Genomic DNA, 18973 nt, shown 5'->3' with positions numbered 1-18973 from the left:
TTAGTGTAGCAGAGTAGCTGCAGAATATGTGTACTGTTAATTTTACTTGAAGCTGCTTTGGGGTGGTGTTTTGTTGGTTTTTTTGGTTGGGTGTTTGGTTTTGTTTTGTTTTTTAATAAAGATGATTGCCAAAGACTCCATAGTGTTGGAAGATGGAAAAAGTACCTTATGATTGCATGGATTTGCACTGTAGGAGTCTATTTTATGGGGGGGAAAAAAACCCAGCCTCTTGCTGAAATGACATTTCAGCCTTCCTGGCATCGATGGGAGTACTGCCTCTGACATTATTAATGCCCACATTTACCTAAAATAAGTACAATAAGGTAGGAAAAGCTCTGAAGAACCATGATGACCTCAGTAAGGTCTGCATATTGTTGCTTGCAGAAGCTGTGGGCAGCTGCAAGATCTGAAGATTGTTGATCAGGTGTGGTAAAGAAAGCTGTTTTTAAAATAAAAAAAGCTTTCTTGCACTGCCAGCTGAAATTAAAATTTTGCAGAGCAAGGATAGTCGCCAGCATTTTTGTAAGCAAAGATACTTGAAGTAAAACCTCTGCAATCAGATGGGTTAATCATCATTCAACTTGATTCCTGAAAGCAAGTGATCTAATCTGACACTTAACCTTTTTCAACTTGTAGCTCCTAATCACTTTCTGATAGATGAGTGGAGTTTTGTTTAACAGGTTTAAGTGCAGCGACAGTAGAATTTTATTTCCCCCAATAATTTCCTTTCATGGTTTCCATGTGATTACTGATTGAAAACTATTATGCTAGTGGATTTGGCTTATTGGATGCTAGCTGAACCACAGGTTTAGTGGCTACATCTGGCCACTTATTTATTAAGCAGTAATAATAACTATTTTATTCTGACTGACTTTGACCTTTTTGGTATTTTCTGTAGACAATCTGCTTCATCTTGATTCATCATCATTCCAGGATAGTGGTGTCCTTGGGGCTCTCTCTTAACATTGATATGGTACAGAAGATTTAAAATCAGGTATTGTTTTGGGTCCCTCTTTCCTGCCAAAATGAAACATGCACTTTAGAACTGAATGTGGTTTTTTTCCTTATGTGATTTGTCTTAATATTTTGGTTCTTTCAGCTGATGTTCACAAGGAATAGAGTCACGTGATGTATGAAGGCAAACACATACACTTCTCTGAGGTTGACAATAAGCCCTTGTGCTCATATAGCCCCAAACTGTGCAAGCAGAGGCGACTTAACGGCTACGCCTTCTGTATCAGACACGTTCTGGAGGACAAGACTGCCCCCTTCAAGCAATGTGAATATGTGGCCAAGTATAACAGCCAACGCTGCACCAACCCCATCCCCAAATCTGAGGATCGTAGGTGAGTTGGGATTACGCATCTGCAAAGTGGGAAGTGGCGGGGACGTCGGCATGAGTTTTCTTTTAAGATGCTGCCTGGTTTCAGGATGAGGGAGGAACTGGCCTGAGTGGATTGAATTCCAGGATGTTCCTTTGAGGGTTTTGTTTTAAGACCAGTAAACTTTATTTTATTTTCTGTGGGAATCAAATACTCAGAAAGGGGCCAGTAACTTACTCCCAAGGAAGTTTTCAGGAGATTTCATTGCTTTTCTCAAATTCACTGTAAACTGTGGATCAAACCTGCCACACAATACCTGCTGTTCAATTAATTTGCTTTGTCACTCACAGTAAATGCTCTTAAAAAGGCCTGCTTGTTTGGCCAGCTGTGCCAAAAGCCCACTTCCCTCTACTTTTTCAGGACAAACAGTTGAAAATGCATTACTTGTGGGCTTAGGGAGCAGTGGCACATAGGGATGAATCCAGAATTACAATTCAGTGTTTGTGATTTGGTACTGATCTGTAGTGTTGTATTAGGAATAAAATAAATATTACTTGATAACAGATGAGCCAGCTGGGAGAGTGCTGTTCACTCCCTTTCTTCTTTGCTTCCCTCCTTTTTTCCCCCTCCTTGCTCAAATGAAGATGCCCAAGGTGCTCAGGTATTAAGTACCTTACAAGAGATAGAACTTGAAGTTATTGGAGAGCTGGGAATTCAAACCAGATTTACTGAATTGCAGCCCATACTGTAACCACAAGGATATTCTTCCTTGCTCTTTAAGACTTCCTGAGCACCAGTCTCATTGGTGTTACTTGGGCTGAAATAGCAGAATTTGTCTAATCTTGGCTGCCAGGTATATATGACTTTAATTTTTCAGAGTCATTGTTGCAGGTTTTGCGAGTATCACAGTATTTAATTAATGTGTGTTAACTATCTGAGGCTCATTCTGTTAGAAACGTTTTTTTTAACCTAAAGTATAAATAAAATATGCCAAAAAAGAATCAAACCACTATCCACTGACCTTTCACATTATTAGCTGCCATTCACTAACCTTTTGCATTATTAGCAGTGTTCCCACTGTGCCCTACATATAACTTCCTTCTCAGCTCACAGCTCCCTCTCTTGTCTGAAACAACAGTTGGACTGTGCTCTAAATTAACTTGCACTTCACCTGCCATTTCAGTTGAGGAGACTGATGAAGTGAGAAAAAAACATGAATGTTTGTCAAAAGCTGTAGGGCAAATGCTCAAATGGCACAAGATGAATAACTTTAGCTGTAATTTGACAGTCAGTGACTGTTTCTTTGCTACTGTACAATTGAGGCTCTTTGGCAATAAGCTCGCAGAAAGGATCATGGAAATTGTCAGCGCAAATGGTATGCTGTAATTTCAGATGCAAGAGCTGACTGAGCCAGAGTTGCTGTTTACCAGGGGTCATACTTAAAAACAATAGAAGTAATAGTACTTAATGACACTTTTTTAGGTCTCATATGTTCCCGTGGAATTTGAGATTTTTCTTTACACCTTGAATTGAGTTCACACTTTGTTCTTTTTGATTTTTCTCAAGTTAAAGTGAAGTGTGGTCATGACATCTGGTGTATGTTATATTAGAATAATTCAATTGCATGTCGAGTGTCACATTACAGTACTTGAAGAGGACAGCAGGTGTCTGAAGGAGAAAATAAACTTTTAATTTCAAATGAGAGGATGTGATAGTTTGAAAGAATATTTTAAAAGACTGCTTCTCAGGGCAGAGTTTAATTTTAACAATAAAATGTAATGAATGTTAGTGATAAGACTGTGCCTACTCTAAACTTTTTTGGCAGACAAACCTGTATCTGTTTCTTAGGAGACTTTTTTCACACTCTGTTCGATATAAAGATGTTTGCTATGTCTGAGTTCTTCACTCGTAGCTTTTAATTTTCTGTGTACAAAATCACTGTCAGATGGTCATTTTGTCACAGCTTTAGACATGTAACTGTACATGATCAGAAGCAGGCCGTATGATGCTCTGACAGCTATCTTATATACTTTTAAAGATTATAAAAATTAAAATGTCTTAACAGGATGCATGCATTATATGCCAAAAGTTTCATAATCTGTCCACAGATAATTAAAAAAAATTATCACTTGACCCTAGACAAATGAGATGCTACCAGCCACAAAGATGTTTAATATGCTGCTATACTATTAGATTTCTTATTAACCATTAACATTCTACAAATTAAATCTATTAATAGTGCATGACTTCATTGCCTTATTTGAAGTCTAGTTTCTCTATTCCCTATGTTGTTATTTTTAAAGAATATATACGGGATGATACACAGACATGGGTTCTGTATTTCCTCTGAATACATATCTCCCAATTCTTTCTTAGCCAAATACACACATAGATAATGAAGTTCAGCTTAATTTTTAAGGATATGGTTTTTTACAATTTAGCTGGGTTAAATACCATTTAGTCTCTAATTCTTTTTCAAGAGAATCTTTCAATATTTTGTTAATATGCAAGATGCTGTCTGGTTTATTTGGATCTTCCTTTAAATAAGTGACAGAACTTGATACCAGTCTGGGATGTACTGGGAAGGAGAATGCAGTTGTAGGTGGAAAAGCTCGCTGTCTGAAGTCTTACCTTCCCAATGATATGGGAAGGTCCACCTGAAGCCTTCAGAGCCTGTCACATTTTGTGTGCTTCATGTTACGATAGTTTTAATAGATATCAACCCACCGCTCTTACCATATGTGCTGACTGCATTCAACCTCACCTGCACAGAGTAAGTGCCTTTGGCACTGAGTAACGAAGGGGGAAAAACTATGTTAGATACTCAGTGTGATACTTTGTGATGCTAACTGAGAATAACTCCCAGGCAGGTTATAGAAGTGACAAATTGTGCCACTGAGACAGGCACATAAGAATTAGCTCTTGTGGAGACAGCTTAACCCTAACAGGTTTCATGCTGAGAGCTGTGTGAAAGGGACTGTGCTACTTGCAGGTACTATTCCAGTCTTCCCAGTAATCTGTCTTCCATGGAGCACGAACTACTGACACCTTCCCTGGCATTACATCTGATCCAAAGAGTTTATTGCCTTAACTCAGCTGGTTATAGACTGGTTCCAGCAGAGTCAGTTAATATCTGCACCAGACTCTGCAGCACCACGTAAAGTCAGATCCAGTTTGGGTCAGGGCCAACTAAAAAGCCATCCTGGAAGCTGAAGAATGGGGGAGTGGGTGTGTGTGCCTGCCTGGCTCCACATGGGAACAGCTAGACCCTGGCAAGGCCAAGGTTTAGTTGGGGCTAATAAATTATGCCTAGCCAAAACTGCCTGTGTGTAGTCTCCTCTACCCAGAGAAGACTTAAATGCTCTTCCTAGCTTCTTGCTCCTTTTAGTCCAGCAGGCAAGGTGTATCAGCCTTGGTTACGCTGAAAGACAGAGAGTTGATAGAGCCTAAAGCACAGACCCAAGTCAGTGTGTACTGGAGTCTGAAAGTGCATGTGATCTCTGCTTTCATTGTGTTGTAGCCTGGCATCTATGGGTTTGTGTCTAGAGGTGATGCCCCTGTAAGATATTGGTGGCTTTCAGTGATGCACTATGGTCGGTTCTAAGAGCCAAGGCTTTATTCTCTGCCATATAGAAATGATGCTGTTAGAGGAAGCAAAACCGTTAATAGCCTAAAACTCGGAGAACGTTAGCAAGCTAATTACCTTTTCACAGGTTTATTCACATTTTCTATTTTTTTGCTTTCTCTCTGGTTTTCACAATGAAAACAGACTAGCCAGTTTTACCTCCTCGCTCCTGCACAAGCACAAGGTGGCAATATTTAAGTTCTGAACAATATAAAGGAAGCATTCACATTGAGCAAAACTCTTTTTTATTGGAATAAGAGGGGAAAAATTCCATTGTGTTTGTCTTGTCTGTTTATTTTTTTATTCTTCTGTCATACTAAAAGTGCTGTTCTAACTGATCTCATCAGTCTTGTTCAACTAAAATATTTTTTAGAAGTGCTTAATTTTAATTATGGGAATAGTGCTGTTGACTTTAAGGGAAGATTTATTGAGCTCTCATTACATAATTTTATTTTTAGAAGTATGTTTCTCAATATGAATTTACAGTATTCCAGTGTATTCTAACAAGGACTCCACACGTTGCTGGCTTTCAGCTTGCCTCATTTAGATTTATTTATTATTACAATTTAATGTAATAAATTATTTAGACAATAAGTAGCAGTACTTCTCATCTTTTTCTGATTTGTGAGTCCTTATGGGTGTGAATCCCTTGAGAAACTACATGTATGGACATTGTTAAGGAGTATATATGAATTTGCTTTTTCTTTTTTACCTTTTATGGACCCTTCAAAAGCAGTTCACACATTGCTTCTTGAGAGGTGGAAGAGCAAGTTGAAAGTCACTCAACTGAAGTGTTAAACCTGTTTGAGGGCTTGGTTTAGGCTTTTCTGTTCATTTTTTTCTCCTTGAAGATCAGGAATAATTTAATTTTAACCTGTTCGTTCAACAAAATCTACTTTTCTCAGACTCATACTGGTCAGATTTTATACTTTCGTGGTATATTTCCTTATCTTGTCCTTATTCATTTCCATGAATACCTTCATGGATATGTCCTTAGCTTGTTCATTAATACCTTGATGTAGACATCACTTTTTCCTCATATCTTTGTTTTCATCTATAAGCTGCAGGTTATAGATGGAATCCTGCAAGGGCAGAAGTCTGATTGCTGGTGGCATTCTACAGAGGCAGGAGGGCCTGCCTGTGTGAAACAGGAAAAGGATCAGACTGTGGTTCCTACATTTCTATCACCTGCTTGTTTTAATCAGACAAAATTAGTTGTTTACTTCTTAGTATGTTATCTGTGGCCATAAATTGTTACCCTTCTCCTTTTAATTCTCATGACAAACTTTCAAAGATTTTTTCCTTTTTTTTTTTTTTTTTTAATCATTTTAAAAGCTTTTTTTATATTAGAAGACCTTATAGTCCATATTTGTGGATTGTATGTATACATATTCCTGGCATTGTGTAAATGTTTTCTAGCAGCAGAGAATTCCTTTTAAACTAGATTTTTTTGTTTGAAGAACATGCAGCTAATCCTCTGGCTACAAAATTCATCATGTTAAACTACTGAAACAGAACTTAAATATTTATGCTACTTGTTCATTAAGTGCAAATAGGGACCCTTCTCAGCAGGTATCTCTAGTGAGATTGTCCATATAAGAAACTGCTCCCTACTACAGTGGAATTCATAACAATAATGTGTGCATTGATGAAAATATTAACTACTTCCAGTGAAAGAACAGCCAAATGAAAGGAATTAGTTTTCAGTGGGAGCTTTTGAAATGATCAGAGTTAATGGCTTGAGTTCTTACTGGTTTATATATCAGTCCATTTGTTTTGTTTGCTTTGTTTTGTATTTACCCTATTTGAGGGTAAATGTTTTGAATGGTTGTGTCTGATTCTCTTATGAATAATGACTGAAGATTTTTATATCTTAAGATCACAAAATTGTCACTTGTATAAGTTTTTGTTTTCTGTTACAGGTTCTGTTGTATTAGAAGCAGTTGTGTACACGTCTTATAAAACCTCTTATGTTTCGATCTAAATTCACATGAGATGGGTGTGTGTGGATTTCCCTTTAGTGATGTCTGTTTTCTTCAGATTTTACTTACAAGAGTTGAGCTAATAACTGACTGCTTTTACTTTTCAAAGGTACTGCAACAGCCACCTGCAGGTACTTGGCTTTATACCGAAAAAGGAGAGGAAGAAAAAGAATGATCCCATAGAGGAAGTAAAGGTCAGGCATCAGATGGATGCTATGGCCTTCAGTCTGACAGTGCCCACCCTGGCCTTGAAGATGCCCAACGGACTGGACGGGATGTCCCTCTCCCCTCCAGGGGCTAGGCTTCCTCTCCACTACCTGGAGGCAGAATTAGAAGACCCCTTTGCTTTCAACGAGGAGGATGATGACCTAAAGAAAGGGGCAACAGTGAGGAAAAAGTTGCAGAGCAAGTTGGCTCAAAACCGGCAGCGCCAGAGAGAGACAGAGATTTTAAAAGTTCGCCAAGAGCACTTTAGCCCCCTTCCTGCACCTTTGCAGCAGCAGCCTCTGCAGCAGCAGCACTCCCATCTGCCACCTTCATCAGCTTCGTTAAAGCCGACAGGGCTACCGCAGGGCGTAGTCTGCAAGTCACCTCAACCTCCGAACACCAGCCTACCAATGCAGGGAGTGGCACCCACCACACACACTATAGCACAAGCCCGGCAGTTGTCTAACAAGAGACCTCTGCCTCTCCTGCCACCCGCTAGGGCTCCTGTCACGGACCCTGCAAGGACTGATCGGGTCCTCATGAAAGCCACAGCCTTCTCTCCGCACTCGTCCTGCATGAGCCGGCTACAGAGACTGGTGAAACTGTGCACTCGAAAACAGCAGCTGGACACTGATCTGTTTCCACATTTAGGTGGGTAGATAATATGATGTGCTGCGTGCTTATTTTTTAACCTGAAACCAAAAGACAACAGGGGAATGTCTTCCTAGCCCTGTCCTGCATTTGTGTGTCATCCTTGCAAAATAACCCTGAACTGGGTAATCTCTTGGTGTTTTCTTTAGCCCTGTTCTATGAAGGGAATGCCTGGACCCTTCGCATATAGTCTATGGCATTTTGGCTGTTTATTCTTCTTAATGTCCTGTTAACCATTTGGGAAATCAAACTGAAGTGTAGAAAGCATTATTTGGATGATAGAGACATCATACAGAAGTTTTGCAACTTGAGTAGTAAAGGTGGCATAGCTGTACCTACATGAGTGGACAAGGTTAGATTGAATGTTAAATATGTGACAAGTGCATATTTACAATGTGAGTGCAAGTCGAAGTTTGGAGATTTGGCCCATCATTCTGTGCAGATCCAAATTTCCAGTTGACTTGACTGTGTGATATTAGAGCAGGAATGCTATTTATGATGTTTAAAAAAAAAAAAAAAAGACTTAAATCTGAATGTTCTTCATATAATATCTTATTTAATTGCAAACATCTGTAATTTTTGCTATTTTTCAATTAACCTTTTTTTAATTTGCTATTAAGATCTGTCCTTTGGCACTAATGGGATAGCCTGACTGTTTGTTCAGAAGATAATTAGCATCCCATAGCATGTCTCCAAAGGACATTGTTCTTCAGAAAACCGCTTTGATGGTCCTACGTGTAATGTAGGTCTTTTGAGGAACGACAACTCCAGAGGCATTTCTGAGTGTCACAGACCCCAGTAGCATAGAAAGTGACCTGTGTTTTGAAAGAGTGTAGAAAGATGCTTTCTGTGTTTAATGTTTTATATTCTCAAGTGGTGAAGAGAATACATTTTCCTGAAGAAGACGCATAGTAAAAATCCTGATTAGGCCTATAAATGTACAGTTAGGCAGATGCATAACTGTATGTGTATGCAATTACAACATTTTATATTTTTCAAAGTAACAGAATTCACATCAGCTATGTGAGAGTAGAAAATATATTTATTATTTATTCATAATATGCCTTAATATTAAAGACTAGTTATGCTGGTTCGGAGAATTTCAGGATTTTGTTTTTATGATAGAGTAGCACTAGAGATGACTGCACAGAATGCTAAAAACGATGCAGCAAGTTTTATGTGTACTTACATCAAAGCTATGTAATTGGATGTTAATGTAACTGCAGTTTTCAGTGTGACTATAGCTGAATCTGGATTAGATTTTATTCCTTCATTTCTGCAGTGCCCGTTAAAAGCAAAACAACACAACCTCTGATTTTATTTGTAAAATTTGAGTAAATAATTTGTTACGTGGTATCAATTGTGGACATCTTTATCCAATGATTAAGTTGTTTTTTCATTCCTTTATGAGTGAAAAACCATTTAAGTTAAAAGTATAATTCTGGCACTTTATCAAATGTCTGAAGATATCTTAATTCTATGATTCTATTAATTTAGTTCAAATGCATATCTTAAAAATAGGAATGAACAATAGAATTTTCAGGATGCTGAAGTTCCTGGAAAATAGGGTTTCTGATATTTCTGGTTTACGTTAAAGCGTTGTTTCTAAATAATGAAGGTGCTCCTGACAATTGTATTCCAAGTGTGTGTGTGTCTAACTCTGAAAGCAGGTAACCAAGTACTGATGCATTTCCCAAGTTCAAAGCATTTCCCAAATTCAAAGCATCTGACTTCAGAATAATCTCAGATATAGTCATTTAGTTTATATTTAGCAAAAATAAAGTGCTCCTTAACTCTGTCCCAACTGCTGCTCCATTTTCCAGGAGCACACAAGAAAGTGAAAAAGTAATAATGCTGGCTTGTAAATGCAGCTACGGGATTTTCTCTCACCTGAATTAGCAAGAATTCCATTGGATATGGAAGAGTAGGAAAAACTGAAAAAAACCAAACAACACCAAACCAAAAAACAAACTGCAAAAGATGAAACTCCAGATAAAATGTTCCACCTGAGAACTTACTGGACTCTGTTCCTGGCTGTCCTGTTCAACGATTGTGTTTAGCTTGACTAACTGAGGCTACTGGTGCATATAATCAGTTGATTCTACTGCATCATCATCAAGTGAAAGCGTGCTGCTTAGTAAAAGTGCAGGAGTATTTGCATCTCTCTCTTTAGCTCTCTTTTCATGCTAATGTATGCATTTGGCAGGCAATTACAGAGACTGAGCAAAGGAACATCCTGTGTAGCTGGTGTATCTATCCCTGTCCATGCTGCTCTGTCTTATGGTTTTCCTATTCTCCCCATGTTTTGGCAGAGAGCAGGGATCAGAATATAAACAGAAATGAAAGTGGCCTATTTAGATCACCTAGTATTAAAAATTGCCAGGCAGTCAGTTCTTTGTGGCAGGGACTTCTCTCTTACCTTGTCTCTAAAGATTCCGTGTGCTTGGTATGAAAGCTTGTGATATTTTTCTGTGGGTAGAAAGCTGGTGATTTTTCTTCCACTGCTTATGGATAAAGAAACCGATAAAGATTTTAAAAGGAAAACTCAAATTTGACAAAAATCAGTGCTTGCTATTTGCACACTATAACGCAGCCGTTACTGTAACTTTTCCTGTATAATTCAGAATATTCTATGATTTAATCAAACATAATTATGCTTGTGACTATACTACGCATTCATCTTTTGTGCCATAGGTTGCTCAGAGACTTCTATGAGGTGGATACACTTTTCATCCACCTTTCATGTTTTCTATTCCCTTAGGGCTGGATTGGTCTGAAGACAGTGGAGAAGAGTTGGAGGATTCAGAGCAAACCTCCCCTTACCAGGTTGCGTGGTCTATCCGAGAAACCCTTGGCTATGAGAGACATGAGTGAGTATGATTCTTTAGTATTCATGCTGGCCTTGATGGAATAAATCATGTAAATGTGAGCTTCACTTCAAGTGGAGTCAGTGGAACCTAAGCTCTTGTTCGAGTGTTTTGCTGAAACAAAGGATTGTTTGAACTCATTTGTTTGTAAGAGCTATGAAACAGCTTGTCGCCTTCTGTCCCAGTTTCCACCTAACTTAGGAGACCTTTGTGCAGACTGCTATCAGAAGGATGCATCAGGAAGGAATTTAAGCTCATTTGCCTAAACTTAATTGAGTTTAGTGGGATTTATTCATGAACTTGTGCGCCTTGCTGAGTAGAGGTATTTCCTGAATTAGAACCAAATGAAGGGAGTTGCTATTGGTTTCTTGTCTTTCCTACTATTTGTGAATAACTTTGTTTGTAAACTTGCTATGTTTTACTCATTAATTCTTAGGGTAATTGTGCAGGATGTTGTTTTAATCTGTTTTTTTAAAGGGCATGGCACTTCTTTTCATAATTAAGTGTTGAATAAACCTCCATCATGTAGTTGGGAGCATTGAAAGGAAGTGATGTGATTGAAGGGATAAGCAGAGGAGGTATTAGCTGCTGAAGCAGAAAGGCTCCATATACTGCTAAGTCATAGATCTGAACTTGCAGCAGGATATGATGACATATGTCTATTAATGTAAATTTTAAGGCGCAAAGTTAAAGCAAAGCATCCCAAGCATAGTATTGTAATGAAACTGAAGCATGTTGATAACAAAAGGGAATTGGGGTCTCAATAAAGTTTGATTGTAGTTTCTATCACATGATTCTCGTTCAATATGCAACTGGTCTTTTTGATACCACAGCGCTCTCCTTTTGTTTAATTTTTAAATATCACAGTTAGAGTAATGATGTTAATGAAACTTTATTTTGTTCTTACATGGAAATTTGGAAACTTACCAGAACTTCTTACCATCTCTCAAGATTGTCCACAAGGTGAACAACAAAGCTCTATCTCTGTCATCAGGACAGACACCAGGATACTAAATTCAGTGGATCAAAGCTTAGTAGAAGTAGACTTTTCCTTTTTAAAAGAAACATTTTTTTTCTGGTATGAATGACCCTTGTTTTTTAAGGCATCAGCAGTCAGAGATAGAGTAAGCTTTCACAAACGTTAATTTTAATTTAAAAGGCAGCTTTTAGATAAACTGTTTTGGGAAAACATGAACAGACTTTCAGACTTTTAAATCATACATAATTTTCAAAGCAGATATATCTATTAAATAACTTCCCTTACACTCTTCTCTCTTTGACATTTGATCTGGTTCTTCCATAGATCCCTACTTTTTTTGTCAACTTATAAAGGTCATCTCTGTGTGTTTTGTCTTCTATTTGTTTTAACTTCCTTTGGATTCTTCCTACTCTTCGCATATTAAGAGAAAATAATACCTGGTCTTGACATTTTCTGTTCCATTCTAGCATTTTATACACTTCAGTTAAACACTCTCTTAACTAAATCATGATGGATAAATTTTTATGTTACTGGCTGCTCTTGTACTTCCATCAGCCTGCCCAGTGTTAGCTCTTCAGCAACTTTCCTAATTTTGTTTATGGATAAACATTGATACATTCATGTGATGTCAGCCTTCTAAACCTTTTATTCTTATTCTGCAAGCTTCTGTAGAGGTTTTTATTACCTGAAATGTTTCGCTTTAACACTTTTGCAATGTGGTCTGTCTGCCGGTGAAGATGAATTAGTTCAGACTATTTCTTGAACAATTTGATTTGTCAAAATGACTCTGTCTTGCTAATCTGGCAGTGCAGGCTGGTGGCTCCTAACTTAGTCAGCCGATGACTTGTTACGAATCTGAATTTCGGGGGCTAATTTTACCAGAAAACCAATGGAGATTGTTTCCCCAAACCTTTAGATTCTGAAATCACATACCTAAACCTATGGCAATTTACTTACTATTTTTCATAGTAAAATTAAAGCTATTTTTTCTCTGTACATTTGTGTCTGAGCTTGTGGTCCCTGTGTGAAAGGGGTAACTCTCCACCAGCTACCTGCATTCTGTCCTTTTTCATTTGACTCCATGGAAGACAGCGGGAGGGATGCTTCTCAGAACAGATTAATAAAAGAAAGTGAACAGTTAATTTCTGCATTACTGGACAGCTTGTTCTCTGCATTTCTGGTTGTGTGATTGTGGGAGGAATCCTCAAACTTTCTGTTGAACTTCTCGTGTGGTACTCTAGTTGCTCTTAAACTCTCAAAAATTCACCAGATTGGTTTAAAATTAATGTATTAACAGTAATGCATTTTTGAGTTCACTTGCCTTCTGGCCTTTTAATCTGTAAAATTCATATTGTGGCAGTCTTCTGTGGAAACACTGGCTGAATGTTTGCTTTTATTATTCTGTCCTCTAATTCTGAAGAATCAGATTCCTGTGGTCTCAGGATTCCAGGATGCAGTGCTTTGAGGCAGGCACCAGTGTCTGAGTTCAAACAGCAGCGCAGGAGTTGGCACCGGGCACGGTGCAGGCAGGGTGGCTGGCAGGGCAGGCTGCTGGGGTGGGAGGAATTTCTCCACGAAGCAGCGATTCGGAGGGAGAGCCGGGGCTGTGCCCTGCCACAGGTTAGTGAAGCTCTCCCCCGAGATGATTCGATTGCTGGGTGTTGTAGCTTAGAAGGCATCAGAGAACAAATGACACTGAAACAAAGTAGTTTTTCACTTCCTATGCTGAACTATAGATAAAGTGAGCATTTCAAGTAGCGAGTTTGAAAGGGAAGTGTGAGGATTGGAGTCCCTCCTCATACCAGCTCACCCAAAGGAGCAAATATCAACACCGTATTGTCAAAGTTCGATTTAATAACTCGCAATAACTATAAGAACTAAAAGGAAGAGAAGGTTCTTCAAATCCCTCCTTACAGAGGGTTTTGAACAGTTGCTGGTGTGTCTCAGAGTAGAGAGCATGTTCTCCTGGTTCCCTGATGGTGCCTGACTGCTTGTGCTACCCTTTTGCTCTTCCTTTCTGCTACTTCGTGCTGCCTTTGTTTTCTTCATGAACACTCAGCACTAATTCCCCTGATGTTTACACATGACAATCTCAAAGGGAAGGGTTGGGAAGAAGCATTTTGGATTATCAAATGGTTTGCGTGCACTTTCAGAAATCTTTTAAAAAATGAAATGGCACATGCTAAGTTGAACTTCAGAAGTTATATACGTGCAGCTTAAGAGAATAAACTAAATAGAAGTTGGTAAACTTGTTTATGAAAGGACAACAATAAAAGTAGCTTTCGGTTTCAGTACTTGCCTAGCAAAAAAAAAAAAAAATTAAAAAGGAGGTGTTAGTGTGATATTTTTAGGTTTCTTTCAACATATAAATTTGTTTTGGTTAATCTTACTGGCCTGGAAACAAAATTCTGAATAGACTTTTAGAAACCGTTTGCCTCAAAATAAGCCCTTGCCACTGCAGGCATGATTTCTTTCTATGTCTTGTTTATATGTCTTAATCTACTTTTTTAAAATTATCGCATAAACTGCAGTTCAAAATATTTTAATGTATGATGACTTGTTTCTGTCTATTTCAATGGGAGGGAAGTAAAAAGTCTGAAATGTAGAGACAGTTGCATTAAAAAACACTCTTTCCACCCAAAATAAACACTTTTTTTCCCCTAAGGAATATTGCCATCTTAAAGTTAATTTGTAATCATATTTAAAATTCAACCAGTATGTCTGCAACTTTGTTTAAAAATCTTGGCCCAGAGCAGTAATGAAATATCTAAGACCTTAGACCTAGCTATATGTAACTGATCCCATCCATGTATTCCTGTTTTCTATTAATAAAGTGGAAAAAGGAAAATCTATATTAAATAGCACACAATTAAATTTTTCTAAACAAGTTGATGTTCCCAGTAGGCATTCTTTCCTAAGAGATCTTAAATGTGTATTTTTTTCCATCTTCAGTGTGAAAATATTTTAAACATTACATACGTTAAATATTTTAACAGGTTGTATTTACTGCTAAGCATTTAATTGCAGAGGTTAATTACTTGTAATTTATGCTTTTCAAAAATAATCTGTAATCTGTTTTAACAAACAAACTACATAGGATGGTTGACTTTACATAAAAATTTACTAAAATGTGCATTTGTATCAAGGCAGTGTTTGCTCCTGTGGAGTTTTCATGGGCAGCCTTAGTGGAGATGGATGTAGTCTCTTAAATTTAGCTTGAATGTGAAGAGAATAAGATTTTCCAGCAAGAAAAGTAGGTCTTAGTCATGTTGCCTTTCAGTGACAGCTATTCTGGATTTCTGGATCTTACTTTATTTAGTAAATATCATGGCCAGTATTTCACATCTCTTCTATCATCAACTAGTTGTGATCCACTTTGCTCTGCGCAGGTTTGAATGTCAGCGTATTCAGTCTCACTGGCCAGCCCCTGCAGTCTGAACCTTGGGAGCTTTTGGTTTGCTTCATCTGTTTGGACTTGTTTTCTTCCCCTTGCCCTTCCTTTATTTTACAGATAGGAAAGTTAGCAAAAAGTTTTTCTATTCTATAAGGAAAAACTGAACAAAGTCTGCTTTGCTTATGTTGAGTGCATACTCTTTGGTCCATGAACAAAAAAATCATTCTGCAAACTAGTGCTTGTTGTGAAGCACTTCTGGGTAGCTTCATGGACCTTCTTATTTTAACAAGTCCCAGTAATGATTTTATTATGTTTCATGATTTTTACTTCATTTAACTGAATGTGTTGACATGGTTTGATGGTTTTGTTGGTATGTGCCTGGACATTCTGAAAGCCAAGACAAATGGGAAAAGACTTTCTTAAGCAACCAAAGAATTGGATCAGTCCTCCATCTGGTCATTGCTTAGCCCTGGTCTGATTTTTCCCTCAGTACCTTTGGAGTAAAATGTGAATTTCTTCTCTATGGCTGAACTGTAACTCAGCTTTTAACTCTGCAGCAAGGGGAAAGCAGTATCAACTGCTTTTTGGTTTAGGAAGGAAAACACCACCTGGCAAAGTAAGAGGAATTGGAAAAGGTCAGCAGTTTTGGTACTTGTTAGAATTTGACCATCTTCTCCAGCATGACCTTTCTTCAATAAATTTCCACTACATAGTTCCCCACCCTTCTCCTCTGCATTAATTGCACTTTGATTTAAGAGTTTGTCTCATTTGCTGAGACATTTACAGTAAATAAAGGTTAACAGTATAGATTTTTTTTGAACAGCAGGCTCCAGACATTTAAATGTGTCAGACTTGATGATAAATTGATGTAATCTCTAATAATGACATACTAAGAAGGGTAAGTACCTTTAGAATTCAAAAGGGATCCTGCTTTTACCATTTCTCAAGCATCCCTGCCTGATTTCAGCCTTTGGATGTTGGTGGGGCCAGAAGATGGACGCCAACTTAAGAATTCTATTAAAATGACAAATTAGCCTTGTCGGGAAAAAAAAAATACTTAAAGGCCATTTGTTTTTACTTTCCCTCCTTCAGGTCCGATGATGACAATGCAGATGACAGGAGTTCCAGGGTGACCAGACTTTGCACTTACTTTCAGCAGAAATACAAGCACCTCTGCCGCCTGGAGCGGGCAGAATCTCGTCAGAAGAAATGCCGGCATACACTCCGGAAAGCCTTGCTGCAGGCGGCCAGCAGAGAGCCGGAGCGTGCTGGGCAACTGATACAAGAACTCCGAAGAGCTACGTGTGCTCGTACCAGGTTAGACCTTCCCCTGTGACTGCAGTAACATGGGGTCTGAACAGGGAGGAGGTGGGCAGAGTATCCAGCAGCTGAAATGCTGAACTCTGAAACTGGTAGGCATGCACAAGGCAGAAAACCCATGACACATAAATGTCTGTCCATGGAGTAGAATAAACATGGCATACAGTGTTTTCCATGAAGACAAGCATTCTCCAGCCTTGTCTTTTAAAATGTGGATTGTTTGTTTAGCAATGTCTGGGCCAATTTCTTAAATGTCACAAAAGAAGTTAGTGGCCTGCTAAAATTTATTCTTGTTAATTAATCTATGTATTTTGGCTGCCTTCAAATATCTGGTACTTTACTAAGCCCAGTTCTTTAGAAGCTGTGCTGTCTGGTCTGCAGTTCACTGCTTCAATTCAGATTTTGTTTTTCAGACAACATTTTTTGAAAAGTCTGTACTCCTCTTAATTCTCTTCCCAGCAAATCAAACTTAAGTTCACACTTTTTGTTAGATTTAACTCAATCTAACATTAAATGAAACTTGGCAACAAAATAAATATCTTCTAACAACTCTGAAGGTTACCTTCTGTGGGAATACTTTCTAGATAATGTCAACATCCCTCCAGCTCTCGGCATACTGAGAGTTGGTTGATTCATATTTGTGCAGAAACAGAGTAAGTCTGAACCCTGGTGTTATGTCTGGGGTACCAGCAGCATCCTTTTGCTGTTGTGGTTTTGCTTTACAGGATGTGTGACTGTGGGAGTTAGGAGAGGCTAACATGAGAGGCAGGCTGGAGCAGGGTACTGAGGGTATATTCTGGTTATGGGATGCTTTTGTTCCTGGACAGTGGGCTGTGGTTCATGACAGTTGGAGGGTTTATTGTTGAGGTGGTGGAGTGATGCTGAAAAGGTGCTCCAAGATGCAGTATAGAAGTACATTACTAGTTTATAAACTTGTGTAAATGTCTCCAAACTTAAACTACAGCAAAACCTTGCCAGAACTGGCAAGCTCTTGCTGTTTTTGCTGGGTTTTTTCCCCATTATTTTTGCCTTTTATTATGCAAAAAAAAGATTATGTTGTTTTGGGTACACTGGTAAAGCCAGGTATGCCTGTCATCACTGCTCTGGTTAATTTAAGTAGCCACAGAGTCCTTTCAGTTACGAAATTTTTCACAGGAGTAATATTGCTCACTAAAACTTTACTCAGTCAAAGTGCAGTTGATGACAGAAATTGCTGAAGGAAAACAGTCAGGCTACAGCCAGCTTTTTGTCAACCTAGAAAACAACATGTACAGAGGTGAAATTGAGCCCTGGAATCGCCAGCTTTATCTACGTGAAGGTGACAAGTGCCTCGAGAGCAGGCTAACACCAAGCGAGCTGTGTAATGCTTGCAGTACTCATCCACACTGCTGTCTGGTCGCCTGCTTGCAGCTCAGGCTCAAAGCATTGAGGCTGTGCTGAGGAAGTGCTCAGCTCCGGGAACCTGCTGGTGGATTGGGCTGTAGCACATTAATGAAGGAGAGCTTTTACCCATGTTGAGCACGCTCAGGCTCTGCCACTCCAGAGCTCAGTCTAAGTTTGTCTGAGCACATGCTTGCATGTAAGCTCTGGGGATGCTCGGCATGTTTTGATTTATGAACAGGCTTGGAAGTGCACTGGACTGCCCATGTAGGCATACCCAATACATTGTATTCTAAAGATTGACCTCATTTTAAGGGTCACCTGTGTTGACACTCACCTACTGCTGTCCTTGGCTGTGTTGCAGGATGTTGTAATATTTACATGGTAGTAGCACACAGCACCTTTCATTACAATTAAGGCCCTGTGAAATAAACAATAATCCTGTTACTGCAGTCACACCTTCACCTGTCATTGACATCTATTCTGTATCCCTGTGTAGAGTGTGGTAGTAGTGTGCACCCATCTGGATCATGACACACACACGTGTGTTATAATTTTTCATCCTACTGTGCCACATTCAGTGCAAGAGTTGTGCTAAGTAACCACCTGAGAATGGGGTTTTGCCTCTAAACTCTTTTATGGTTTTTTTTTTTCAGCACAAGCCAAGCAAGGCAGAGAGATGCAGAGCCAACAACTTGTAGTGGGACTTCGAAGGGAGAGCAGTGCACTAACCAGGCCCTTCCATACACCAGGCATTGTTTTCAGCGTATCCTCTTAACTCTGTTTGGGAGTTGCATTCAGGCATGGAAGCTGTTCTGGTTTAGGGTTTTTTGTTTGTTAGGATTTTTGCATTGACATATATGTTTTCACAAAGAAATACCTATTTCTTAGCCTATCATCAACTACTTTGCTTTTAATTTGTCTGTGTGATTTGGGTCTGTAGTCAGTGAAGATAAGTAGTTTGCCACTGGTATCTGTCATAATCACATCATTTTACTTTGTAAGCCGTATTTAATGGGTGCACGAAGGCTTTACAAAACTGGTCATCTCTCACAGATGACTTGGTACGAACAACGTGGCTTTCAGCCTCATGGCTTTCATACAGTTCTTGGTAGGTTCCATAGACTAACTACCTACGAAGGGTTTACAGGAACAAGTTTTTACACATAGTGTATAAAGATGGCTTACAGTGGCTAGAAAGATGGAAATCTGATACTTTGCATTGTTTAAAGAAGCAGAATAGAAG

The 18973-nt window shown here is 38.7% G+C and overlaps 1 protein-coding gene across 4 annotated transcripts in view; it reads left to right on the top strand.

The window, feature by feature from the left end:
• The window catches only part of INO80D (INO80 complex subunit D), a 61359-nt gene that overhangs the window by 18099 nt on the left and 24287 nt on the right, over positions 1 to 18973 (top strand). For all 4 annotated transcript variants that reach the window (XM_054830534.1, XM_054830530.1, XM_054830531.1 and 1 more), the window contains exons 3-8: positions 899 to 994; positions 1100 to 1346; positions 7039 to 7787; positions 10549 to 10657; positions 16120 to 16344; positions 18384 to 18493. In XM_054830534.1, coding sequence (XP_054686509.1) covers positions 1129 to 1346; positions 7039 to 7787; positions 10549 to 10657; positions 16120 to 16344; positions 18384 to 18493 — 1411 coding nt within the window. In that variant the 5' untranslated portion in view covers positions 899 to 994; positions 1100 to 1128. The remainder of the gene's footprint in view (positions 1 to 898; positions 995 to 1099; positions 1347 to 7038; positions 7788 to 10548; positions 10658 to 16119; positions 16345 to 18383; positions 18494 to 18973) is intronic.

Source organism: Grus americana, chromosome 6 (assembly GCF_028858705.1).
Source record: "Grus americana isolate bGruAme1 chromosome 6, bGruAme1.mat, whole genome shotgun sequence".
In the NCBI taxonomy this organism is placed as follows: Eukaryota; Metazoa; Chordata; class Aves; order Gruiformes; family Gruidae; genus Grus; species Grus americana.
This window is presented reverse-complemented; position numbering and strand designations above follow the sequence as displayed.